Source organism: Talpa occidentalis, unplaced genomic scaffold (genome assembly GCF_014898055.3).
Source record: "Talpa occidentalis isolate TD23 unplaced genomic scaffold, MPIMG_talOcc4v2.1 talOcc4.12, whole genome shotgun sequence".
Classification (NCBI taxonomy): domain Eukaryota; kingdom Metazoa; phylum Chordata; class Mammalia; order Eulipotyphla; family Talpidae; genus Talpa; species Talpa occidentalis.
The window spans coordinates 38,720,747-38,747,321 of record NW_023601212.1 but is presented as its reverse complement, the minus strand read 5'-3'; the positions used below and the strand labels follow the sequence as shown (position 1 = coordinate 38,747,321).

At 47.2% G+C, this 26,575-nt stretch overlaps 1 protein-coding gene across 1 annotated transcript; it reads right to left on the bottom strand.

Annotated features, from left to right (window-relative positions):
* Positions 1 to 2,764: 2,764 nt before the first annotated feature.
* On the bottom strand, positions 2,765 to 12,277 carry MRPL4 (mitochondrial ribosomal protein L4). Its single transcript, XM_037505752.2, has 9 exons — positions 11,869 to 12,277; positions 11,717 to 11,780; positions 11,483 to 11,633; positions 9,595 to 9,646; positions 8,584 to 8,701; positions 7,414 to 7,520; positions 7,194 to 7,303; positions 7,039 to 7,115; positions 2,765 to 6,037 (listed from the first exon to the last, which is right to left on the bottom strand). Exons 1-9 carry the CDS (start codon positions 11,923 to 11,925, stop codon positions 5,892 to 5,894), a joined length of 882 nt encoding a protein of 293 aa, XP_037361649.1. The 5' UTR covers positions 11,926 to 12,277; the 3' UTR covers positions 2,765 to 5,891.
* Between the last annotated feature and the right edge of the window lie 14,298 nt (positions 12,278 to 26,575).

Sequence of the window (26,575 nt, the reverse complement as noted above, 5' to 3'; positions counted from 1 at the left end):
TACAGCACTTGAATCAAGGTCTGGTCATGATAGGTGAGCTATCCATTCATATCTGTTCAAATGATGCACTTCTCTGGTCTCTGATTATTCTGCACATGCTGCTCCTCAGCTTAGAATTCCCTTCCCACTGATTTTATGAAAGGTTTCCAGAACTTTTTATCCACAAAACCTTGACAGACATGGTAAGAAACATAGACTCCAAGCAGAGGGGGGTTTGAATCCAGGTTCTGGTACTTGTCAGCTGTTCTGGTTTAAGTTCCCCCAGAAGCAGACCATGAGGCAAAACTTAAAGTGCAGGCAATTTATTTGGGAGGTGATCCCAGGAAACACTTTGGAGGTCAAGGAGTCAGGGAAGGCAGACAGTAAAGGTGAGCATTAGTGGATTTTTCCCCTTTGGGGCCAACTGGGCTTCAGACTAACTAGGAAGCTCTTGGAGGTGGGAAGATTCTTTGCCAATCTGTCTCTTATGGAGTGAAAGCTGTTCCTACATGTGTTAATTCCCCAATACTTTATATTCTATCTATCTATCTATCTATCTATCTATCTATCTATCTATCTATCTATCTATCTATTATCATCATGCTGTCCCACATCCCTAGGATTTATTTATAACTACAATCATCTTCACCTATTTCACATACCCACTGTCTTCCTCCTCTGGCAAGCACCAATCTGTTCTCTGTTACTATAGTTAAGGATATTTTTCAAATTCCACATATAAGTGAGTTCATACTATATTTTTCTTTCTCTGTCTGATTTGTTCACTTAGCATAAAGTGAATTCACTTAGCATTTATTCACTTAGCCCTTAAAGTACATCCATGTTGTTGCATGTGGCAGGATTGCCTTTTTTTTTTTTAGATTTATTTTATTTATTTATGCATATAAGAACTGGGGTGTAGGCCAGAGGTATGGGGGGTGAGAGGATTCACCAGAGACAGAGTGGGGAGCAGAACAGGTGGATCTACTGAAATACACTGCTGAGGGGAGCAGTGGGCGAGCAGGAGAGGTCTGCTGCGCCATGTGGGTTGCTCCCTAGCCAGGGATAGAACTTAGGCAGCTTTGCCATGGGAGGGCTATGATGGTAGCTCTGAGATTTAACCCCTAGGCCACCAGGAAGACCCAGTATGTTTTCCTTTCCATGATTGAATAATATCCACTGTAAGGCCATACTTGATTTATCGTCTGTTGTTGTATGCTGGCTTGTTTCAACCGTTGGTGCTATGAGTAGTATTACAGCAAATATTACACAAATATTGGTGCCTGCCTACACATATCTGTTCGCATCCCTGTTTTCAATTCTTCTGGATATACTTAATTCATTTTTATTTTTTAAACTTAAAAAAAAAAGATTGATTTATGCATACAAAAACTAGGGTGTAGGCCAGAGGTGTGGGGGGTGGGGATGGTGTTAGAGGATTACCAGAGACAGAGTGGGGAGCAGAACAGGCCGATTGACTGAAATACACTGCTGAGGGGAGCAGTGAGCGAGACAGGAGAGGTCTGCTGCACTGCGTGGCTCACCTCCCTGGCCAAGGAGCAAACTCATGCTGCAGTAGCTGCAGAGTGCTGACAACCCCCTGAACCACCGGGGAGGTCCTTTAATTCCTTTTTATAGTTGCATAATATTCCATTGTGTGACTAGACCACATTTTGCTCATATATTCATGGGTTGAAAAGGACTTGGGCTGTCTCCACCTTTTGGCTATTGTGAATCATGCCCATATGCACTTTTATGTACCAATATTTGTATGAACATGTTTTCAGTTCCTTTCGGTTTATACTTAGGGGTGGAGTCCAAGTATAACTTTTTGAGTAACTGCCAGACTATGTTCCATAGTGGCTACACTCCCACTAGCAACAGATGAATTTCAAAGCTCCCACATCCTTGCTAATTCTTATTTTCCATTTCATTACTGCCATGCTAGTGGCTGCAAAGTGGTATTTCACTGTAGTTACCCAGTCCTTCATTCCTGCCCAGTGGACAAGCCCAGCATAGTCCTGCAGTGTGGGCAGCTGGGGGCGCACGCAAGACAGCAAATACTGTGGGGAAGGGATTTGGTGCACATTCTGTGAGCGCCTGTCACAGCTATGACCTTGAGCAAGCCACTTCCCTTGAGAAGGCCATTCCCTTGAATGGCCTTCACTGCAGAAGTAGCTAACACATACCTCAGAGGCTGGATATGAGGTTTCAATGAGATGATTTGTGTGCAGCCAAGCCTAGAGTGAGAACAAATTGTAGTTATTGTTCCTCTGTTTCTTTAGGACTGCACTCTGAGACTCCACCCCTCAAATTTCTGAGGCAAAAGTACACACTTCCTTCTCTGTGTTTCCATCAATCTTGCTCATGCTAGCAACCCAGTTCCTCCTAACAGCCCTAGGGTGGAAAGCAAAAATTCATGGTGTTGGATGTCGATCCAAAAACAACTTTGCAAAATAAAACACAAACATATACAACTTTTGGGCCTCCCCGGTGGCACAGCGGTTGAGCGCTGGGTTGCGAAGCTGCTCGCGGCCTCTGCGGCGCCGGTTCGATCCCCGGCTGCTCCCCGGCCACTGGAGGAGGGTCCCACATGGCGCGCGGCCCTCTCCTGCTGCCCGCTGCTCCCCTCAGCAGTGTACTTCGGTCCTTCTGCCTGCTCTGCTCCCCGCTCTGGCTCTGGTGAATTCTCTCACCCTCCCGCGCTTCTGACTGTACCCAGTGCATGTATAAACAAAACAAACAAACAAATAAATAAATAAATAAATAAAAAACATGCCTCTATTTAAAAAAAAAAAAAAACAAAACATATACAACTTTTCTTCTCCAAGATTCTGTGGTGGAATCTTGCCTGACTCCTGGCTGAGAATTTTTCCCAGGACTCGGGTCCATGTTCAAATCTCTGAGTTTGACTTGGCATTGTATGGAGCTAGGGTTCTCCAGGCTGCAGACCTCAGTGGAGAAGAAGGGCCTAGACCTTCTGCCATGGACCTTCTTCCTCTCCAGTTGGTCCCCTTTCACTAGTCTTTGGACCCCTCCTGCCCAGGTATAGCCAGAAGAGGACACGGGAGAGGGCAGTTCCTCCTTGGCTGGTGGCTTTGCCCTTTGTATGACCCAGCAGAGCATGAAAGTTGCACTCTTTGTAGATTTGGTATGTGGTTTTTCTGTTTTGGGTGGGGGTGGTCCTCTGAAGCTATTTTTTGGAGATCCCTTTACCAAGGTGGGTGCACCTTCATGTGGACTGTGGCTCTTCCCTTGCACCTCCCAGTGGCCATCCATGCTCACCACCAATAAGCAAACATCACTGCCTGCTTTTCACCATCAGGGCCATCTGCTTCTCATTCCATCCTTGGAGTCAGATCCCAGCCCCTTTGGCTCATTTTAGCTTTTTTTTTTTTTTTTAAAAGATTTATGCATACAAAAACTGGGGTGTAAGCCAGAGGTGCGAGGCGGTGAGAGGATTCACCAGAGTGAGGAGCAGAACAGGCAAATATACTGAAATACACTGCTGAGGGGAGCAGTGGGGGAGAGTCTGCTGCGCCATGTGGGTTAGCTCCCTGGTCTCTGGGGATCCAACTCTTGCTGCAGTGGTTGGTGATAGGTTGATAGAGCTGTCTTTTAACCCCTGCACCACCAGGGAGCCCCCATTTTAGCTTTTTCTTTTTTTAAAAAAGATCTCTTTATTCATTCCTACAAGAACCGGGTACAGGCCAGATGTGCCGGAGAGTGAGAGGATTCACTAGAGACAGAGCGGGGAACAGAACAGGCAGACTGGTTGAAGTACACTGCTGAGGGGAGCAGTGGGCAAGACAGGAGAGGTCTGCCGCACCATATGGTTATCTCGCCAGTCAGGCTGAAATCGAACCCGTGCTGCAAAGGCTGCAGACAGCTTCACAGAGCTGCATTCAACCACCTGCACCACCAGGGGAGGCCCCATTTTAGCTTTCTTAAGCCATTTGTCAGCCTGATACTGGGCGTCCTGCCTGTTCCCTCTGGGTTAACCCAGCTTCTACACTTCACATGGCCTATCTTGTTCCATCTCATTACTTCCCTTTTTGCTCCTTTAGGTAAAGAAAAAGAAGGCAGGAACAAAAAGAGAGAGGGGTGGGGGAGGGAGGGGAAGGGAGAGGGAAGAGGAAGAAAAAATCTTGACTCCCAGTACCTGCAAATGTGATTTTGTTTGGAAATAGGGTCTTTGCAGGTGACCCATTAAAATGAGGTCATTACAGTGGGCCTAATCTAACATGAGTGCTCTTACAAAAAGGGGAAATTTGGATACAGCCACACACATTGGGGCAAGATGAAGGCAGAGGTGAGGGAGCTGCTTCTACAAGTCGAGGAATGTCAATGATAGCCAGGAAACCACAAGAAGCTAAGGGAAGGCCTGGAACAGACCGCACCTTGATCTTGGAATGCTGGCTTCTAGAACTGTAAAACAATACATTTCTTTTGTTTAAGTCACCTGTGTGAAGTACTTTGTTAAGGCAGCTCTAGTGAATGCACACATTACCCATTCTCCCCCAACTTATCTGAAAGCACATTCTAGACATCAAATCTTTTTTACTTGCTTATTAGTGGTTTTTTGTTTCTCTTATTGAATCAAATGCATTTTATCATTACATGTATGCTGTATGATTTTTCTGATGTCATTGCCATTCTTGTCTGGCTGAGAGATGCCAGTGTAAGGGAACAGGTTCTGACCGATTTCTTTTAAAGACCCATATGGGCAGGAATTGGTTTCACCCATTTGCTGACAGCTGTGACGTAGCCAGCTGGGCCCCATTACTTGTAGTTATGAATCTCTAGACCAGGTGGGCATTCTCAGGACTAGGTCTTACCCTGGGCATCCATATCCCCACAGGCTGGCGAGAGGCACAAAGAGAAGTAAGTCAAGGCTTGGCATCAGCCCAAATCGCATTTCCTGCTCAGTCTCTGTACCCTTTACTACCGTCTCCAAATGGCTGTTTCTTACTTCATTAAATCAAAGTTTATGTCCACTGAAGATTTCAGAGAATGTTTTGAGCTTGGAGGACACTCCCAAGAGGCATTCCAAGGATGCTTTAATTAAGGGGCAGCCCAGTCAACGGGTAATCACCAGGCCTGGCCTGGTGGGGCCCACAAACTCCCCGAGCAATCTTGGCCACTTTAAATAAACTGACCACATTACCTTACTCTGTGCTAAGACTAGTGAAAATTAACTTGGGGAAATACAACAGTCAACTCAAGAATTAAAATACTGGTGTGGTTTTTAAAAAATGTTTGCTCATTTACCAACACATTTGCTTTTCTGACTGTGCTTACAGGGAATTATGATGCAATTTCAGGTCTGCACATCGCTCCTGAAGGAGCTTAACAAGCAGGAACACACACCCTGTATAGGAAGGACAAGAGTGCCTGGGAACAGACAGGCGCCAGGAAGGGGTCCTTAGGGATCACTTGTGCCCACTCCTCTGCATGCCCTGTGGCTGAGTCAACCAGGGAAATTGGCTCAAGATCATTCTGTAAACAGCACTGTAGCCACCCCTTGAGTAGAGAGGTACCCAGAAGTGCCCAGCACAGGGAATGAGTCCAAGTCACCAAATAGAATAATTCACAAAATGGCCAGGAGTTGTTCTGTTTCTCCTGATTCTTTTGATTAAAAAAAAAAAATATATCTTAAAAACAAGGGAGAACTGGGGCAAGAATGAGGTAAGAATCTCTGCTCAACTGTCTCTTTCCGGGAGTGACACCTGCTCACCTACTCTGTGTGTCCTGTCTGGGATGAGGGGGTCCAGGCAGTGCCACTCTCAAAGGGTGGGCTTGAGGCTCCCAAGACTGCCAGGGGTTTGACCTGGCTCAGAGCAGGTGCTTGGCATAGAGCGCAGTGGAGGAAGAAGGGCAGCCAACGTGTCCAGAGGAGCCCAGGGCCGGGCTCAGGGGAAGTCACAGTAGGGTAGGCGGAAAGGGTACAGTGGCGTGTAGCGTGAGTCTTGCCAGAGCAGCTTCTCCTCCAAGAAGGCGACTGTGCGCAGGGTCAGGACCAGGGTCTGGTGCTTGAGCATGCTGTGCACGTTCAGACCTAGGAGACAGGGTACAGTCAGGGCAGAGCTAACCTCCCCCCGGCTTCTGACATCTGGAAACCCTTGCCATCTTTTGGGAAACAGGCTTCCACTCCACCCATAGAGATAGCCCAGAATGGCATGGCATCATGAGCTCTGCAGCCTGGGCCCAAAGCTTGGCTCTGCTGCTCATCTCCCGTAAGACCCTGGGTGAGAGATTGTCTCAGAACATCAATTTCTAATTGAGAGTTTCTCATATGCCCTTCCCTGGCCTGTGCTTGGGCATGCTACCCACTTCACACTTCAGTGGGGGAAGATAACAGATGAATAGATACAATGTACTGAGGGAGGGCAGGTGGCTGCAGTTGGGGAGTGAGGAGGGGCAGGGAGGTGATAAAGCAGATCTGCAGGGCCTTGTGGAGAACTTGGCTTTTATCTAAGAGACCCCAGTGAGGTGGGTTGTGGAGGGTGGTAGGCAGAGATGGACCTGGCTAAGTTGCTCACAAGTGCCCTCTATCTGTGGCAAGGGGGAACACACTGTGGGAGCATGGGCAAGAGCCAGGGGACCAGGAAATGGCCAAATGGATAGGTCCAGGTGGGAGATAGCCAGGTCTGACCATTTGGGACTCTGGGCATATTTAAAGGCAGAGATGATGGGATGAGCTAAAAGACTGGCATGGAGGCTAATGGCCTGGTTTTGGGTCTGAATCACTGGAAGGAAGGATGTATTTAATGCCTGTCAGGAGACCTGGAGAGCAGTAGGGACTGGTCAACAAGGTGATGTGCCTCATGTGCTCATCACCTGGGCACAAGTGATTCTCCCTCTCTGCCTCTCCAATGAGGAGCCCCTGAACTCACTCCAGGCCCAGCACTTCATCTCCAGTCCTGACAGACATCACCTTGGAATGTTTAAGGCATTATTCTTCTGATGCTCCTTGTGGGAAGGGTGACCGTTGGGTTGGAGACCCAGAATTTAAACTGGTCTTGCTCTCTGCAAGGGGAGACTGGGGCCCTTTCTCACCGATAGCTGGTACCAAGTTGAAAGTCTTGAGCCCAGAGGTGGCTGAAACAACATTCTGTGGCATGTCCTCATATGTTCTGTAAGGGAGACGAGGAGATGAGCCCTGCGAAAGAATGAGCTTGGCCCTCTCCCCTGACCCCACCCTGTCCCCTCACAAGTCAACGAGGAGCACAGAGTCCCCCCAGCGGCGGTAGTGGGCCAGTTCTGTCAGGTACTGGGGATCTGCAGTTGGCAGCTCCAGGGAGTCCACGATGTGCAGGTCGTTCTAGTGGGAGGGTAAGACAGTCTGAGTCTCCCATAGTCCCTGGAAGCTGCCTGGGTACCCTATTCCCACAGCCTACACCCCAGGGCCTCCCAGTGTGATCAGAGCCGTACCTGGAAGAGTTTAATGGTCAGCATCACCTTGAGGCCCTGCACTCGCACCTTCATGGGCAGCATGTAGTAGTAGCTCGTGGGGCCCCGGGGGCCGTGGGCAATGCCTCCTGCCGGGACAGAAGTGAGTAGGTGCAGGCCCCAGTGGGCCTGGGGGTCAGAAATTGACCCCACTGGCTGGTATGGGGTAATGGAGGAGAGGCTGCCAGTAGCCAGGCTGAACACCAGCAAAGAGGGGAAAGCCTTAGCTAAGGATGAGGGAAGGTTGGATCTGGAGCCACCTGGGACAGGTGATTTCACCTTACTGCAACTCAGTTTCCTCAGCTGCCAAACCCCAAGATCTGACAGTTCCTAACTCACAAGACACCATGAGTTACAGCACAGAACACGTAAAGCACCCAGAGAGAGCTTAACCAAAGCAACAACTGCTAGTGCCAATGTTAGGAAGGTAAAAGTTCCATGTCTAGAAGGGGAAACGGGTATCAGGTATGTGCTGCACTGGGGCAAGGCGGGTGTCTATCAGGAGCATCAGAGGTCAAGGGTGACAGCCTGGTGGGGACCACATAGGCTGTGTCCACCCTCTGCCAGGCGCTGAAAGAGCTACAAGGAACAAGATGGATGGGATCCCTGCCCTTAAATTATTTACATTCAGACAAGGCTCAATCAGAGGGAATCAGGGCTGTGTGGGGCAGCACAAACAATTATGAGGGGTGGGGTACCCAAAGGAGGTGGGGGAGGGCTTCTGGAGGATGAGGAGTTGACAGTAGAAAGATGAGGAGTTGACGAGGAAAAAGGGAGACAACTCTGAGTCTGCTCTGCTTGGTCACAGAAGGCATGGAGGGGACAAGGGGCTGGGGTTTGCAGCCACCAGGCCAAAAATGCCAAGGGAAGGAGTTCATACTTCACAAAAAGGCTGCAGGAGTTGGGAGGTTCAGGAAGAACCTTCTGGTGCTGTGTGAAGTGTAGGCCAGGAGAAGTGAGATAGCAGATGAGGCCAAAAGGGACTATGGCCAGTCTGATGAGATAGGCTGGTGAGACCAGAGCTGTCCTGCCCAGAAGGGCTGATGAAGGGAAGGAATGGAACTGATGAGGTATCAAGCCAGATGTGGGCAGATATGTGTCAAGAAATGCCCAGGCCCTGGGGGGGTCCCCTGATCACTTTATCCCACTTACCTCCTCGCCAGATTGGGGAGCGGATGCTGCCATGCCTCGCACGCCCACTGCCTTTTTGCTGCCAGGGCTTCCGGCCACCACCCCGCACTTCAGCCCTAGTCTTGGTCTTAGCATAGCTCTGTGGGTATGAAATGAGGAGGGCATCAGGTTCACGAGGCAGATGTTACTGTAGTCAAAAGGTGGCAGGCCCAGGGATATAGCTAGCAATAAGCCAGCAGCTGGGAAGCAGGCCTCTACCGGGACAAGCACACAGTACTTTGGGGGAGAGGGAAGGATAGGAAATAAGAGTTTGCTCCTCCACTCCACAATTTTAGCTTCAGAAAGGCAGAGACTCTGCTGCCTGGCACACAGCAGGGCTCAGTATTTTTTTAATGGTCTTAATATATTTATAGTTGAAAGGCAGGTGAGGCAGGAGGGAAAACCAGAGCTGGAGAGAATCAGGGAGAGGTATGAAGTCGGGGGTTGTGAAGGGTTTCCAATGCCTGGCTGAGGACTTTGTTCCTAAAGTAATGGGGAGTAAGGAGGGTGCAGATGGAAGTCTTGCCATATTTCTGATATAGGAAGACAGAAAGCAGAGAGCCTCTGACTGAGTATTGCTTCTATACTTCTCTTGGCATAAGATCCAGATCAGAGCTCTTACACGGATCCTGTTGGTTCCTGCTAGAGGATCTTTGATATGCTATACTCCCCCTTACCTAGTTAGCTCCTACTTCACACCCAAGGTTAAATGCCCCTTTTTCTGGAACTACTTCCCTAATTACACATGTATATGCATGATTATGTGATCCACATTCATCTCTCCAACTAGACTGAATTCCATGAGGGCAGGGATCTTGCCTGTCTCATGTACAACGCTCGGAGTATAGTGGGTACTCAGAGAGTGGCAAAAATCCATGAGTGAACATTTCAGAAGAGAGATGGGGCACAAGTTGTGCCGACCAGAGAAAACATGGTGGGGACGACCTTCCTATGTCCCCTCTCCCACCCCTTCATCCCATGAGGGGAACTCACAATTCTCTTGAAGTTTTTCTGCCAGATGGCAACCTGGTGCACAGTATCCAGCCTATGGAGGAAGGAGAAACACAAGGCCCGCCTCCACTTAACATGGTCCCAGAGCCCACACCCCAAAAGACAAAAACCTGTGCTCCTACTTCCTGCTCCAGGTCCCTGGGCCTCTCTGTAAAAATGGCACCCAGCCCCGGCTGCTCCCCGGCCACCGGAGGAGGGTCCCACATGGCGCACAGACCTCTCCTGCCACCCGCTGCTCCCCTCAGCAGTGTGCTTCGGTCCTTCTGCCTGCTCTGCTCCCCGCTCTGGCTCTGGTGAATTCTCTCACCCTCCCGCGCTTCTGACTGTACCCAGTCCTTGTATAAATAAATAAATAAAATAAACAAACAAACAAATAAATAAATAAATAAAAATGGCACCCAGTCTCTAGGCCTTTGCACTCACCGCTCCCTCTGCCAGAAATTCTCTTCCCCTATTGGTTCCTTCTCAGGCCAAATAGTATCTCTAAGAGGAGCCTCTTAGCTAAAGAAAGAGCTACCTCTTCCTCCTCCTCAGTGTCTTACTTCTTTGCTATCATCACAACTTACCACCACCCTCTTTATAAATTGGTTTGCCTCTCTAACCCTGTGCTGTCACAAATGGTAGATACAGGCCATATGTGTGGCTATGAAACACTTGAAATGTGGCCAGTGCCACATGTTGAAATGACAACATTTTAGATATATAAGACTATTATTTTAGTAAGATCAATCTCACTTGTTTTTTCTTTTCCTTTTTTTTACTCTAGCTACTAGAAAGATTTAAATTACACACATGGTTCACATTATGTGACTACACTGGATACAGCTGCCAGGATAGTTTGCCAGGGGTTGGCAAACTATGCCTAGTAAGCCAGATCTGGCATGCAGTCTGTTTCTGTATGTGTTTTTTTTTTTAAAGATTTATTTATTTGGGCCTCCCTGGTGGCGCAAGGGGTTAAGATGCAACCTATGAAACTGTCCGAAGCCTCTGTAGCACGAGTTTGATCCCCCAGCTGACCAGGGAGCTAACTCACATGGCACAGCAGATCTCTTCTGTCTTGCTCACTGCTCCCCTTAGCAGTGTATTTCAGTAAATCCACCTGTTCTGCTTTTCACTCTGTCTCTGTTGAATCCTCTCACCTCCCCCGCACCTCTGGCCTATACCCCAGTTCTCCTACACAATAAATAAATCTAAAAAAAAAAATGCAGATTGTTTTTAAAAAATCTTGTCACCCTTTACTAGACTTGGACTCTGTAAAAGGAAAAGGCAAACCATACAAAAAAACAGTAATCACAACTAATTAATATAGCACTTATTATGTGCCAGACCACAGTGCACATGAGAGCCATAATACATCTCTGCAGGTGTATGATTGGTCCACATAAGGTTGAGATACTGGCTCTAAAACTTGCAGAGCTGTATGATCTTGGGTAAGTTTCTTATCTGTGCTCAGCTTCCCTATCTACAAAATAGGAGTCCCTTTTTCCTAGTGTTGTTATGAAGATCTAGTGAACTAAAATGCACATAGGCTGTACCAGGTATATAATAAGGAGTTAGCATTTGTTAGCACTCACTTTTGCAAAAGCCATAGCAACCACTTGAGGTTTGACAGAATAGAGACACCGAAGGACACGAGGGGAAGGCAGGATTTGAACCCAGTCACTAGGCTCGAGTTGTGTCCTTAACGCCAAGAGGACGCTAGCTCTCAGCCCTCAATCTCACACAACTCCGTGGCAGGGAAAACTATTGCCGCCTTTGCTAGGTGAAGAAATTCATTATTTTCCCCAAGTATGAAACCAGGTCATCCTAATTCCTAAATCGCAGCTCCTGCCCCTCTGCCACCCAGTTCACCATTACAGCTCCCACACACCTGGGCGCCGCGGAGAATACGTCCGGGTGCAGCTCCGCCAAGCCCTCGCGCTCCTGCTCGTAGCCCCGCAGGGACTCCACCCAAGCCTGCACTGGACGCCGGTGTGCGGGTACCGGGAGTTCGCACTTGCGCAGCACCGGCACCTGGGGACCTGGAGCAATTGGGAGGTCAGGAGCCAGGGCCGAGGAGAACTCCCCGTAGCTGCCCTTCCTGAAGCGACTCGGGCAACTTCACCTGGGCTCGCCGCAGGCTGCGGCTTCTCCGGCCGCAGTGCCTCTTCCCCCAGCGCGTTCAGGCCCTGTCAGAGGGGGGCGAGAATGAGAGGCGACCCCCGGCCTTCCAAGTTTGGCCCCCCTGCCCCCGCCAGCTCCAGTCCCTGGCCTCACCCGGCAGCCCGTGGGCCGGAGACAGGTCCGCGCCACGGCGCGGATAAGCAGCAACATTGCGGCGCGGACTCCCACGCGGAAAGGTCAAGGCTACCTGCGGCCGCGCGCGGCGCCTCGCGATGACGTCAGGCTCGCGACACCGTCCGCCTAACGCGGGTTCAGCCCTCGGAAGCTGGGCGCGCGGGAGCGAGGAAGGCGGACCTCGCCCATCCGGCCCCTACCTCCGCCTAAGGCTAACCCCACAGGCGCCAATTTCCACTCCTGACCTAAGGGACCCTATGCAACATCTGGGGACGCGACTCCACAGCAAGAAAGCCCAGCACCGTCTGTAGGGCTGACCTTCTTGAGTCCCGTCGCCAGGGAGCCAGTCCTCTTTGTTCAGCCAATGAGCCTTAAGTCTGAAAGAGTGACCCGCCCAGCACTGGGAGGTCGTGGGCCGGGCACGGAAGGGAACCAGTAATTATTACGAGTCTCCAAACTCCGCCCACATCTGGCCTCTGGGACTCAGCGTGGTTTTTTTTTTTTTTCCCTGTGTCCAGTAACAAGGTTTTGTTTGTTTAAATGCGGGACCTTATCGCCCTCGACAGCCCTCGGGATTAGGCCTGCTGCGCCGTGCCTCTCTGTTTAAATTCCTTCAAACCCCTCGGATTAGGTCTGTATCTCCCACCCGTATCAGGCCAGCTTCCTGAGCCATCTCGAACCTCCCTGGGCTCTCTGAAGACATAGCAAAGTAGAGGGCCCACACAGCTCAATGGAAACGCATACACGTATTTTAAGTTGTCACGTTCCGCGAGCGACCTTCAGGGGGCGCCTCCAGTACGTAGCAGCCTTTCCTGCCCGGCCAACTCTGATCACCTGGCTCCCACAGTCTTTTGGAGGTTGGCGGCCCAGAGCTTGGTCTCAGAACAACTTCAGCTTCCTCATCTGCAAAATAGAAAGGTTGTCAGATATAAAAGAAAGGATGGCAGCAAAGTGTGCACAAAGTGAAAACATTGACACAAAGAGAAAAATTTAATAAACAGCATTTCTGTTATTATTGTTACTGATGAGTTTTGTCAAGAGAGGGATAGGGATGGATCCTGGAGGACTTGCATTCTGTGCTAAAGATGCAGGGCTTACAAAAATTATTTGCTATATAATATATGTTTTGTGAAATACTGATGAAATTTTACAGTGTATCTTACTGTGTAGTCTATCTCTGCAAGAATAACTGGATGTATGTTTAAAACTCCATGCCATTATAAAGGTCTTTTAATTATTTTTTTAAATCCATTTTATGTTTGCATAGGTAATTCAGACTCCTGGTAAAGAAAATTTCCTTTTTTAAAAAAGGTTTTTTGGCTTGTTTAATATATCTGGAAAAAAAATTGAGATGTGAGGAAGCATTGATTGGTTCAACACTAATGAGTATACAATAATTAGAAATTGGGGAAGGTGTGGGAAAATTATGGCAACTACACATGAGGGGAGAAATAAAATGTACAAAAATGAACAATAATGTAAGAGAAAAAAATAATTTTTTAATTAAAAAAATTGGGGGAAGGGCCTCCCCGGTGGCGCAGCGGTTGAGCGCTGGGTTGCGAAGCTGCCCGCAGCCTCTGCAGCGCGGGTTCAATCCCTGGCTGCTCCCCGGCCACCGGGCGAGGGTCCCACATGGTGCACAGACCTCTCCTGCCACCCGCTGCTCCCCTCAGCAGTGTACTTCGGTCCTTCTGCCTGCTCTGCTCCCCGCTCTGGCTCTGGTGAATTCTCTCACCCTCCCGCGCTTCTGACTGTGCTTGTATAAATAAATACATAAATCTTAAAAAAAAAAAATTGGGGGAAGGTGGGAAAGACTACAGACCCTTATTTATTTATTTATTCATTATTTTTTTATTTTTTTACATCATTGTTCATTTTAAAACAATATTTGCTTCTCCCCACCTCCTCAGGTGTAGTCCCCATAGAGTTTCTTTCACCAATGCACCCGTGCACCATCACCCTAGTCCCCTGTGCTCCTCCCTCCCTCTGATCCCTTTCTCACCCCCTCCCCTGCAGTGTGTGTCTGATTTATAATTGTCCGTTTTTACTTTGTTGTATTTTGTACTGTTATAATTTTTTTACACTGATGTCTTTTTGGGTTCCCCTATATTCCTACTATAAGTGAAACTATCTGATTTTTTTTTCCTTCTGACTTATTTCACTGAGCATAATTCCTGCTAGCTCTGTCCACGTTGCTGCGAATGGCATGAGTTTATCTTTTTTGATTGCTGAATAATATTCAATTGTGTATATATACCACATCTTCTTGATCCAGTCATCTATTTTTGGGCATTTGGGTTGTTTCCAGGTTTTACCTATTGTAAATAGTGCTGCAATATACACAGGGGTACAGTTGGTCTTTTTTTTTTTTTAAAGATTTATTTATTTATACAAGAACTGAGATATATACCAGATGCGCAGGAGGATGAGAAGATTCACCAGAGACAGAGCGGGGAACAGAACAGGCAGACTGATGAAATACACTGCTGAGGGGAGCAGCGGGCGAGATAGGAGAGGTCTGCCACGCCATGTGGGACCCTCACTGGCCAGCCGGGATCGAATCTGCGCTGCAGAGGCTGCGGACAGCTTCACAGCGCTGCCGCCTGCGCCACCAGGGGAGGCCCCAGGTGGTCTTTTGAATCAATGTTTTTGTGTCCTTTGGGTAGATCCCTAGGAGTGGAATTGCCGGGTGATATGGTAGCTCCATTTTTAGTGGACTGAGGAACTTCCAGGCAGCATTCCACGGTGGTTGGACCAGTTTGCACTCCCACCAGCAATGCAGGAGAATTCTTTTATTGCCACATCCTCACCAACATTTGTTGTTGCTTGTTTTTTTTGATATGTGCCATTCTTACTTGTATAAGGTGGTATCTCAATGTGGTTTTGATTTGCATTTCCCTGATGATAAGGGAGGTTGTACATTTTTTCATATGTCTGTTGGCCATTTGCATTTCCTCTTTGGAGAAATGTTACAGACCCTTTTTTAAAAATTGGAAACTGCAACCAAAATAAGTTGATAAATTTGAAAAACTACAAAAGGTTAACTAGGGTGAAGTCTGTCTCCTACAACCCATGTCCTCTGCCCCCACCCCCAGTTCCCTTCCCAGAAGCCATCATCACAGCCAGCTGTGTCTCTCTCAGAGCCAGTTTTTTACTTTATAGGTTGATTTACAAGTCTTCCAGGGAGTTTAGATTTATGTGATGAAGGATGGAATGACAGTTTGTTGCTTAATGATTTATTTATTTATTTATTTATTTATTTATTTATTTATTTATTTTTTATAGAGGCATGTTTATTTATTTATTTATTTGTTTGTTTGTTCTGTTTACACATGCACTGGGTACAGTCAGAAGCGCGGGAGGGTGAGAGAATTCACCAGAGCCAGAACAGGGAGCAGAGCAGGCAGAAGAACCGAAGTACACTGCTGAGGGGAGCAGCGGGCGGCAGGAGAGGTCTGCGTGCCATGTGGGACCCTCCTCCGGTGGCCGGGGAGCAGCCGGGGATCGAACCGGCACTGCAGAGGCTGAGGGCAGCTTCGCAACCCAGCGCTCAACCGCTGCGCCACCGGGGAGGCCCTGTTGCTTAATGATTTAACAGACCCAGTGTGCACACTGGGTCACACTGATACTCCTACCAGACACCCTTGAAATACAGTCCACAACAAAAGACTGAGGGAGTAGAATAGGAGGTCTACAGAGTCTTTGTTTTTATTTTATTTTATTATTCTTTTTAAGATTTATTTATTTATTTATACAAGCACTGGGTACTGTCAGAAGCGCGGGAGGGCAAGAGAATTCACCAGAGCTAGAGCAGGGAGCAGAGCAGGCAGAAGGACCGAAGCACACTGCTGAGGGGAGCAGCGGGCGGCAGGAGAGGTCTGCGCACCATGCAGGACCCTCCTCCGGTGGCCGGGGAGCAGCCGGGGATCTAACCGGTGCTACAGAGGCTGTGGGCAGCTTCACAACCCAGGGCTCAACCACTGCGCCACAGGGGAGGCCCTCTTTGTTTTTATTTTAAAGATTTATTTATGGGCCTCCCTGGTGGCACAAGGGGTTAAGTCTCAGCACTGTAAGGCTGTCAGCAGCCACTGCAATGCCGGTTCAATCCCCAGTCAGGGAGCTAACCCACATGGCACACACATCAGACCTCTCCTGTCTCGCCCGCTGCTCCCCCCAGCAGTGTATTTCAGTCAATCTGCCTGTTTTGCTCCCCGCAGTGTCTCTGGGGAATCCCCTCAAACATCCCCCCCCCCCGCACCCCCCCTTTCCCCAGCTCTTGTATGCGTAAATTAATTTTTTAAAAAGGTTCATTTATTTATTTATTTTTTGGTGGGACCCTCGCCGGTGGCCAGGGATGGAACTGGCGCTGCAGAGGCTGCAGGCAGCCTTGCAACCCAGCGCTCAACCGCTGCACCACCAGGGGAGGCCCTTTTTCTCTCTCTCTTTTTTTTTTAAGATTTATTTATACAAGAACAGGGTACAGGCCAGAAGTGTGGGAGGGTGAGAGGATTCACCAGAGACAGAGTGGGAAACAGAACAGGCAGACCAACTGAAATATGCTGCTGAGGGGAGCAGCGGGGAAGACAGGAGAGGTCTGCCCGCCATGTGGGAATCTTCCCGGCTGGCCGGGATCGAACCCGCGCTGCAGAGGCTGCGGACAGCTTAATAGCACTGCGCTCAACCACCTGAGCCACCAGGGAGGCCCCAAAAAGGTTTATTTTTGATTGATGCATAGAAGAACAGGGGTGTCGGCAAGAGGTGTGGGGGTGTGTGTGAAAGTATTCACCAGAGACAGAGTGGGGTGCAGAACAGGCAGATGCACTGAAATACACTGCTAAGAGGAGCATCCGGTGAGGAAGGAGAGGTCTGCTGGGCCATATGTGGGTTAGCTCCCTGGCCTGAACTCAGGGCTGCAGCATCGTTAGTGTAATAGTGCTGAGACTTAACCCCTAGGTCACCAGGGAGGCCCCATCTCTGACCCTTTTGACCAGCTTATCCTGCCCTATTTTCTCCTCTTACTACCTATCTTCTAAAATCCTGTATGACTGACTGACTGTTTGTTTCTTATGTTTTTTGCTCATCTCACCCATTAGAGAGTAAACTTCCTCAGGACAGAAATTTTATTGTCTTATTCCCTGTTATAATCCCAGCACCCAGCATAGTTCCTGTTACACAGACAGTATTCAATATGTACTTTATGAGTGAATTGCTTTGTTCATTGTCCTATTACAGGGGTATTACCAGAAACAGAAAAATCTCCCTTTGTCTCCTGTGTCTCAAGGTCTCTAATATCCTGAGATCAGATAAGGCCCAACATACGATTATTTACCCAATGGCACTGAAGTGACAGAGACAAGAGTATCAGAGCCACTTAAATGGCTGGATATTCCAGGGAAAGTGGTTAGCTCTTTTGGTGTTTGGTTTCCTAACGGGTAACCCTCCCTTTCTGAGCCCTCTTCCTTTTGCCTTTTACCCACTCCCCATAGAGGTAGCCTATAAACACCTGAGTTGGGTCACGTCTCTCTTCTGCTCAGCACCCTCCCTCTGTGCCTCCCATTTCACTTAGAGCAAAAGCCAAAGTGCTCACTGCAGCCCACAAAGCCCTGCAGGATGTGTTTTTACCTCCTCCTACCCTCCCCTTCTAGCACTCTGTGGCTTCAGCCACACTCCTTTCCGCTTGTCAATTTCACTCCAACCTCAGGCCTTTGTGCTGTTTCGGAATGTAATCTCCATAAAAAGGGAAGGTTCCAAGTTCCCTGCTCCACCTAATGAAGGGTAGAACTGAGCTGCCAGGGGATGCTAGAAAAGGAGACTTGGAGAGGAGACTTGGACAGGAAGACTTGAAGGTGGTATATGGAGCAGAGAGAAATGTGAAGAAGTCATGCTTATTTCTTGGCTTTGGACTTGCACCAGGGACCTGGGGGATGGAAGTGATACAGGGGAGCAAAGGGGCACTAAAAACTGGCCAAGGATGCTGCCCAAATAGTTTATCAGTCACTGTCTGAGTTCTTCACCCACATGCACAATTGCAAGACTACTCAGGTTCAGAAAAAACAACAATAGGATTTATTTAACAAACCAGGAAAAAGCAAAGAGTTACTGAGGCCAAAAATGGCCATTTACCTCACCCAAAGCAGTGTCCAGTGTTTTCAAGTCCTAAACAAAAGCAGGTAAGATGGCATTGTCCAGCCACTGAGGTCTGGAGCACATGGTAGCCAGACAATAAGCCTGATTCCAACTCACAAAGACAACAGAAGACACAACAGGAGATGCTCCCGGAGCCACCCAGATGCCCCAGCACCTCACCAGACAAGCAACACTCAAAACAGCACCTGCAGCAGTTGAAGGACGGGACAAACGGCCATGCTCAGCTCAGCCAGGCGCCCGCTCTCCAGGTTTTCACCATTTCTGTCAGGCTGTAGCAACAGCAAAACTGGAAACAGTTTCAGTCACTCGGCTAATTGCAAAGCCTCTGAACTTTTCCTCTCTAATGTCGGCTGCTGAAGCCTCCACCTTCAGAGGCCCATAGCAGTATAGGCCTTCTGGAAGATTGGTTTGGTGGGTGCCGAAGTTGTTGACCCCGAAATCGCTGAAGATCTGAAAACCTTGAATCCCAAATGCTGAAAGTGCCAACGCTGAATCCTGAACACCGAATCCTCAAACACTGAATCCTAAACACTGAATATATAATATATCTGTGGCTGCTTCTGCAGTCCCTTATATTTCTTCTCAGAGACTCCACTCAAAATGCAATACTTTTTTGGGCCTCCCCGCTCCCGGTGGTGCAGTGGTTGAGTGCTGGGCTGTGATGCTGCCTGCAGCCTCTGCAGAGCCAGTTCGATCCCTGGCCGCTGGTGAGGGTCCCACATGGTGCACAGACCTCTCCTGCCGTGCTCGCTGCTTCCCTCAGCAGTGTCCTCCATCTGTCTGCCTGCTCTGCTCCCTGCTCTGACTCTGGTGAATTCTCTCACCCTCCCATGCTTCTGACTGTACCCAGTGCTTGTATAAATAAATAAATAAATCTTTAAAAAAAAATGCAATACGTTTTAAAAAAGATTTATTTATGGTTTATTTATGATTTATTTATGCATACAAGAGCTGGGGTGCAGACCAGAGGTGCAGAGGGTGAGAGGATTCACCAGAGACAGAGTTGGGAGCAGAACAGGCAGGTGTACTGAAATACACTGCTGAGTGGAGCAGCGGGGAGAAAGGAGAGGTCTGCTGCGCCATGTGAGTCACCTCCCTTGCCGGGATGGAACTTGTGCTGCAGTGGCTGCAAATAGCTTCATAGTGCTGCGTCAACCTCTTGTCCCACCAGGGAGGCCCCAAAATGTGACACTTTTTAGCATTTTCCGTGGCTATCTATTCTTACCAGCTACTACCTCTAGGGGGCACCACCTGTAACAGTCTTTGGCTTCAGCCACTGGTTACAGAAGGAGACAAGTGGAGTGGAGACATGTAGAAACACTTGAAAGAAATATGTGTGCCGGCCTCTTGGGGAGGCTGACCATGGCAGCATTTACCATAATTTGTCCTTTGATTTGCTTCTTTCATTCCAGAATTGCCTGGCCCCATTTACCTCTTTCCTGCCAGAAGTTTCTTGAGACTTGTGGCAGCTTTTGTGCCTCAGTGGCTCCGCTTTGGCTAACACTGTTTGTTTGGACATTTACTCACAGAAGGATGGGTAACATTCTGATCTATTACAATTCTTTCTCACTAAGTATGCTTTGTCTTTATGTGATGGATGCAGAACTCATTTAGAGCTTGCAAGATTGAGGATCTCGTGTGCCCCTCAGTCTGTTCACTAACAGCACTAGCCTGTCCTTTTGCATGGACCACCCTCCCCTAGATACCTGCATGACTCAGTCCCTCACCTCCTTCAGGTCTTTACTTCAAATGTTACTTTCTCAGGTGACACTGGGTCTAAAATCACTGTTCTCTATCAACCCCACATTCCTCATCTACCTTCAGCTTTTGCTTTGCTTCTTCTATTTGGTTCTTGTGGCATGGAGGCTTCAGACAAGATGTTGTTAAGGTAGAGAGCCAGTGTCATTTGTTTCAAGAACTTTCACCACCTCCTAACTGACGAGATCATGTTCTTATTTATCCTGCTTTTTGTCTGTCTCCCCCACTAGAAGGCCAGCTTTGAAGGTTGGAGGTCTTTATTTCTTTCACTGCTAGGTCCCATTGCTAAGGAGAGTGTCAGAAAGCTGTCAATACATAGTCATTAAACAAAGGAAATGTAGAGAAAGTGTTGTGGACAGCCCTCTGCCAGCAGTCTATTGATTGGAACATTAATACAAGGGCCGTGGCAACCTGAGACTTGTACACTGAGTCTGACCATTTCCAAACTTTGGTGGAAGTCAAAGGTTGATGTGTCCAGCCCACTCCTGTGGATCAAAGGCTCATTGGCAGGTGACCTCTGTCCCTCATGGCCATGGGGCCAATGTCCACCCTTGCAGCCCAGAGAAGATCTTGACTGACTATGGGCATCATAGTAATTTAGAGACACACATGGGAATCTGGAGAGCCCTCCAGCATCTGGCCTTTCCTTTCCCTCTTATCACTAGGCAAGGTTTTTCACAAATAGCAGAAGATAAATCTTTCACAAAGACCTGAAATAGGGGTGGCTAAGAAGCTCCCAGGTAGGACATAAAGGTTGTGGATACAGGCCTGATGGTGGAGGGGGGTATGGCACATATGGGGAAGCTGGCTCAAGTGCCCCTCCTCCACCAACTGCCTAAACATCTGCTGTGTGTTTGCTTGCAGCTCAGTTTGTGGGTAACTGCCAAGCCAGTAAAGAGGAGGAGTCCCCCACTGAGCCCCTGGGGTGGTCCTGATTTGCATAGAAGTTTCTATTCCTTTTACTTCCCTTCAGTTCGTATGATCTGTGTGGAACAGGGAAAAAAAGGCACAGAACCAGCCAAGGAGCCAAATCATAACAGAGATTAGACTCCCTCAAGACTTGAAGCCCCTAGGCAAGCTCTCTGAGCCTGTTTCCTCCTCTGTAAAATGTGGGTATAGTTGTCCTTACTTCATATGGTTTGTGCCAGTCTTGAACTTCCATTCTCCATTTACTCCTGGCCCTGAGCTGACCCTTGCACAAGACATCTCCCTTGTCCACTGACTTTTGCCTAGATTTAGTCAATTGCAGGCACTAAGGGTGATTGGAGGGCACGAGGATGGGACAAGTCAAGGTCTTTCTCCTCATTTGCTTCTGACAACATCTCCCGTTGGCTGTGACCTCCTTATGTGTTAATTTCCAGATACAGGAACCCTCTGCTTTTTAAAAGCTTGAGTTACACCACTTTTGTTTTTACAAAAGACCTATATTAGTACCTGTTTTTGCTAACTGAAGAAGAGGATTTTCATTTTTATGACAAAAGGCAAAAATCAAGAACAGCATGCAGCATTTCTTTTTCCAGTAGAATATTCTAGAGGCAGTGCACACCGGAGGAGGGACCTCCTTTATACGGGCTTTATATTTACCATATCATTCCTTCTTTTACCATATAGCATGTTATTTTACGTTTTTTTTTGGTGTCATTTGGGATGATTTGTTAGGTTATTTTTCAAGGTTTGGGAAAGCTCAACTTATTTTACATATAAATTAATGTTTACTTTGTACCATTTCAGCTTTCAAGATTTCATAGTAATGGGGCCTCCCTGGTGGCACAAGGGGTTAAGCACCACTCTATGAAGCAATCCAAAGCCTCTGCAGCACGAGTTCAGACCCCGGCCGGCCAGGGAACAACCTACATGGCTCAGCAGACCTCTCCTGTCTCGCCCGCTTCTCCCCTCAACAATGTATTTCACTCAGTCTGCCTGTTCTGTTCCCCACTCTGTCTCTGGTGAATTTTTTCACCCCCCCACACCTCTGGCCTGTACCCCAGCTCTTGTGTGCATAAATAAATAAATTTTTAAAAAAGATCGCTCAGGCCTGGTAACTGGAATTTTATATATATATATACATATATATATACACATATATATATATACACATACACACACATATACACACACACACATATATGCGAGTATATATATATATATATATATATCTCCTTATATCTCAACTGTGATGATGCTGAGGATGAGGAGTGTGCAAAGAAGTGGATCTCTGGTGTTTCCCTCTCCCTTAACTGCATGTCTCCCTCATCTAAGAGAGATCTCACCCTTCCCAGGCTGGAAGGGCCCAGACTGCATCTGGTGCAGACGTGGCAGGGACGGGCCTCTGTGGGGAGCCTCCCCATCCCATCTGAAGCTGAAAATGGGCTGAGCCCCTGGAGGAGATGAGTGGCTACAGTTCTCCTGCTTGCCAAGATCAGCATCTGGAAAGCTTCTCTGAAGCCTGGGGCCCCTTCCGCCAGTGCCAGAGTAGTGATGAGAAAGTTGAGGCCTGTCTCAGACACTTCTCTTTATGTAATTCCTCCTGCCAAAAGCATAGAGCTGGCGCAGGGAGTGGGTGGGGGTGGGTGCGTGAAACAACAGCAGAGGCCCAAGGAGGATAGCCTGGGGCTCACTGATTGGGGAAATTCACAATATTTGGGGCAGTGGGGAGTGGGATCGAGGCCAGAGGGTTCCCCTGTCTTCTGGATTATTGCACCATTGGCTGATGTGGTCCTGCATGGTAAACACTGTTCTTTGCCCCGAGATCTGGGTCAGAGGTGGGGGCGGGGGAGAGGTGGTGGTGGTCACTACCTTGGGACAGGGATGAGGACTCAGGATGAAAAAGACGATAGAGAACTGTAGTTGAAATTCTTCAGTACTGGGCCTCCCCTGGTGGCGCAGGCGATTGAGTGCAGCTCTGTGAAGCTGTCCGCAGCCTCTGCAGCACCAGTTTGATCCTGGCAGGCTGGCAGACCTCTCCTGTCTCGCTCACTCCTTCTCTCAGCAGTGTATTTCATCAGTTGACCTGTTCTGTTCCCCACTTTGTCTCTGGTGAATCCTTTCACCCTCCCGCAAATCTCACAAGTACCCCGGTTCTTGTATAAATAAATAAATGAATCTTTTTTTATATAAATCTTTTTTTCTTTAAGATTTATTTACTTTTATACAAGAACCGGGGTACAGGCCAGATGCACAGGAGGGTGAGAGGATTCACCAGAGACAGAGTGGGGAACAGAACAGGCAGACTGAAGAAATACACTGCTGAGGGGAGCAGTGGGCGAGACAGGAGAGGTCTGCTTTGCCATGTGGGATTCTCGCCGGCCGGCTGGGATCGAACCAGCGCTGCAGAGGCTGTGGACAGCTTCACAGTGCGGTGCTCAACTGCCTGCGCCACCAGGGAGGCCCTAAATAAATAAATCTTTAAAAAAAAAAAAGAAATTCTTCAGTACTGTGTGCGTCAGTTTCTTCACTTTAAAATGCTATGAGGAAGAAAAGGCAAAACTATGGAGACAGTGAAAAACTCCATGGTTGCTAGGTGTTGGGGGCAGGAAGGGGGTATATAGGTAGATGCATGTCATACATTTGTCCAAATGCATAGAATGTATAATGCCAACATAAACTATGGACTGGTGATAATGATGTATCAAGCTAGGTTCATGAATTGTGTCAAAAGACACTTGGGTGGAGAAGGATGTGGATAATGGAGGAGGCTGTACATGTGTGGTGTTGAGAGATATATGGGAAATCTCTGAGCTTTCCACTCAATTTTGCTATAAGCCTAAAGCTGTTCTAAAAAATAAAGTCTATTTTTAAAAAATGAGATGATAATAACAATAATACCCACTTCCTAGGGTTGTGAGGATTCATTGAGACACACCCAACACAGTCTGCCTGTGTCCTGTAAGTGTTAGTCATTATTGTTGGTGGCCCTATAATTAGTGGAGGTTGGTCCAAGCCTTTTCCTTTTCCTCTTTTTTCCCCTGCCTGGGAGCTCCTCAAGAAAAAGACCCTGTTTCCTTCCTCTTCCACTCTTTAAATGGGTCCCCCAGGACAAGGTCCGACTTTCCTCTTCGCTTCCCTCAAGACTGTCAGGAATTGTAAACCTCCAGAGTTTTCCAGTCTCCAGCCTGTTCCCTCAGCTGACCCAGTGGAGACCTCTTGTTGTACCAGAAGTAGAGGGTGGGGTGGGGGAGGTGGAATTGCCTCTTGGTATATGTGTGTCCTTGGGGACATCACCTTTGTCTAAGAGACATAGACAACCAACAGAGCCGGATATATCTGTGGCCTTGACATCATCCCCTCCCCCAGGTCCCTGGAGGATGGCAAACTGCTGAGCCAGCCTAGGCAAGTTGGGGGGGCACTTCCTCCCCAGCCTTCAGGTCCCTACAGAGGGCGGAGGTTTCCGCTCCTGTAGTTTTTTGACTGTGAGGACCTAGTTTTCTTTGTACGTTTTCCCCTGTGGGTTGAACACCTGGTTTCTAGAATTTGTCCAGGCAACCCAGTTTACTTGGCAGGGAGGTTTCACAGAGATCTGAGTGGAACCCAAGATCTGGCCCAGAATTCAGCAGACTCTGAAATCTGGCTGAGGGAAAGGAGTGAAGTCAAGATCTGACCTCTTATCTCTACATCAAAGTCCTACTACCTTGTGGTAAAACTGTCTGGTTTCTTCTTGGTCTGGGTCTCCTCCATTGAACTGTACCTTTGGATGGCAGTGGGTATCATCAGAGCTAAGGCAGAGTATTGTATGTTGCATTATATGGAATTTTATACTGCAAACATATTTATTTTAATATGCTTTTATTAATAACTTAAGTATTTAATAGTATGTATTTGTTAATAACAAAATGTTGAATAACATTGATATGAACAATGTTATTGGTTATTTATATCATTGATATTATTATTACTACTACTACTATAAGTATTGTTTTATGACTAGAAATCTGGTGATTTGTTACCTCTTATTTGATTTTTTACATCTTTTGTAAATTGCAAACAGTCCCCCAGTGCCCACCATGAAAAGTCTGGCCTTCTTCCACCTGTTTCCCCGCCACCAAATTCCCCTCCTTGAGGGTAACCGCTGTGACCAGTGTCTTGTGCCTTCTTCTTGTGCCACAGATGGCCTGTGAGTCCACAGGCAAATGTGTACATATTTATACAGCCCTTCTAAATATACCCAGAAATGAAAAGCAATGCAAACTGGTCTACATTGTCATTTTCTCAACTTAAGACAATTTCACATCAATTCAAGACTAATCCTTTTTTACTTTTTAATATGGGCAAGAGAATGCTTCTAAAATTTCCTTTCTTACGGTTTTGTTTTTCAACATTCTTTACTATGAAATACATGTAGAAGCAAGCACCAAACCTCTTCTTTCCTTTTATTGATTACACTGTCTGTGTATCAAGTAGCCTTAATTTAAGTATAATTGACATATAAAAGTATAAAATATTTAAAGTGTACATTGTGGTGATTTAATATATGTATATGTTGTAAAAGGATTCCCTCATCATGTTAATTAAGAAATCCATCACCTCACATGTATTCATCTCTGTGTGTGAGAACATTTCAGTTCTACTCTCTTGGAAACTTTCAATTATACCACACAGTATTATCAACTTTGGTCATGATGTTTTACATTTGTGTCTCAGATCTCATTCATCTTATAGCTGAAAGTTTATCTCTTTGCCTATTGCACCCACTCCAGCTCTCTAACCCCTGGCAACCACTTTCTTACTCTCAGTTAGGATTTTAAATTTTGTTCTTTTTAAAAATTATTCCACATGTAAGTGATACCATACACTATTTGTCTTTCTCTGTCTGATTTATTTCACTTAGCATAATGCCTTCAAGTTTAATCCTTGTCACAAGTGACAGAATTTTCTTCTTTCTTCTGGCTGAATGGTATTCCAGTGTGTGTGTGTGTGTGTGTGTGTGTGTGTGAATGAATATATAAGTGATGGAAATACATATATAGTAACAGAAATACACACACATCACATCTTCTTGATCCATTCATCCAATGATAGACACTTTGGTTGTTTCCATTCTTGGCTATTGTGAATAATGTTACCACGAGTATGGGGTGCAGATCCTCTTTTTTATCAATTTGCTTTTCAACACTATTTACTAAAGTATACTACACATACAGAAGCATAAGCCTAACCTAGCCTCTTTATTATTCCACTGTCTGGGTATCAAGCAGCCTTAATTTTAAAATTTAATTTATTGTTAAAATAGAGACAGTATGCACATTACAAAGGCTGTTTCCTATCTTTCAGTTCCTCTCCCAGGAATTTTATCAATTTTTCATTCCTGCAATATTCTGTATAGTCTGGACACATACTAGAAAATCAGCTTCACCACCCAGGGAGTTTTGTCTGTTTTGTTCCCTGATACACCTCCAACTTTTAGGATAGTGTCCTGCACATGACAGATGCTTAATGTAGTTGGTCAATAAAGGTATAAGCAGAATACCTGCATGTTTTCACAAATAGTACCTTTCTACCTAAGTCTGTCTCTCCCACCTGAATTTAAGTTCCATTAAAACAAGGACTCCCCCCTTTTCCACCTCCCCACCCCCGTTTTGTTCACTGATGTGCCTGTTAGGTGCACCAAAAACATTTGTTGAAGAAATGAGAGGCTCTCCTATCACAACCTTTAGGGACTGATGTGGACACACACACACACACACACACACACAGACATAAGCATCATATATGAAGTTGCACTTCATCTCCGTTCGCAGGGATACCCAGGAAAAGCTAAGTGAGGAAAGGGAGACTAAAGAGCTAG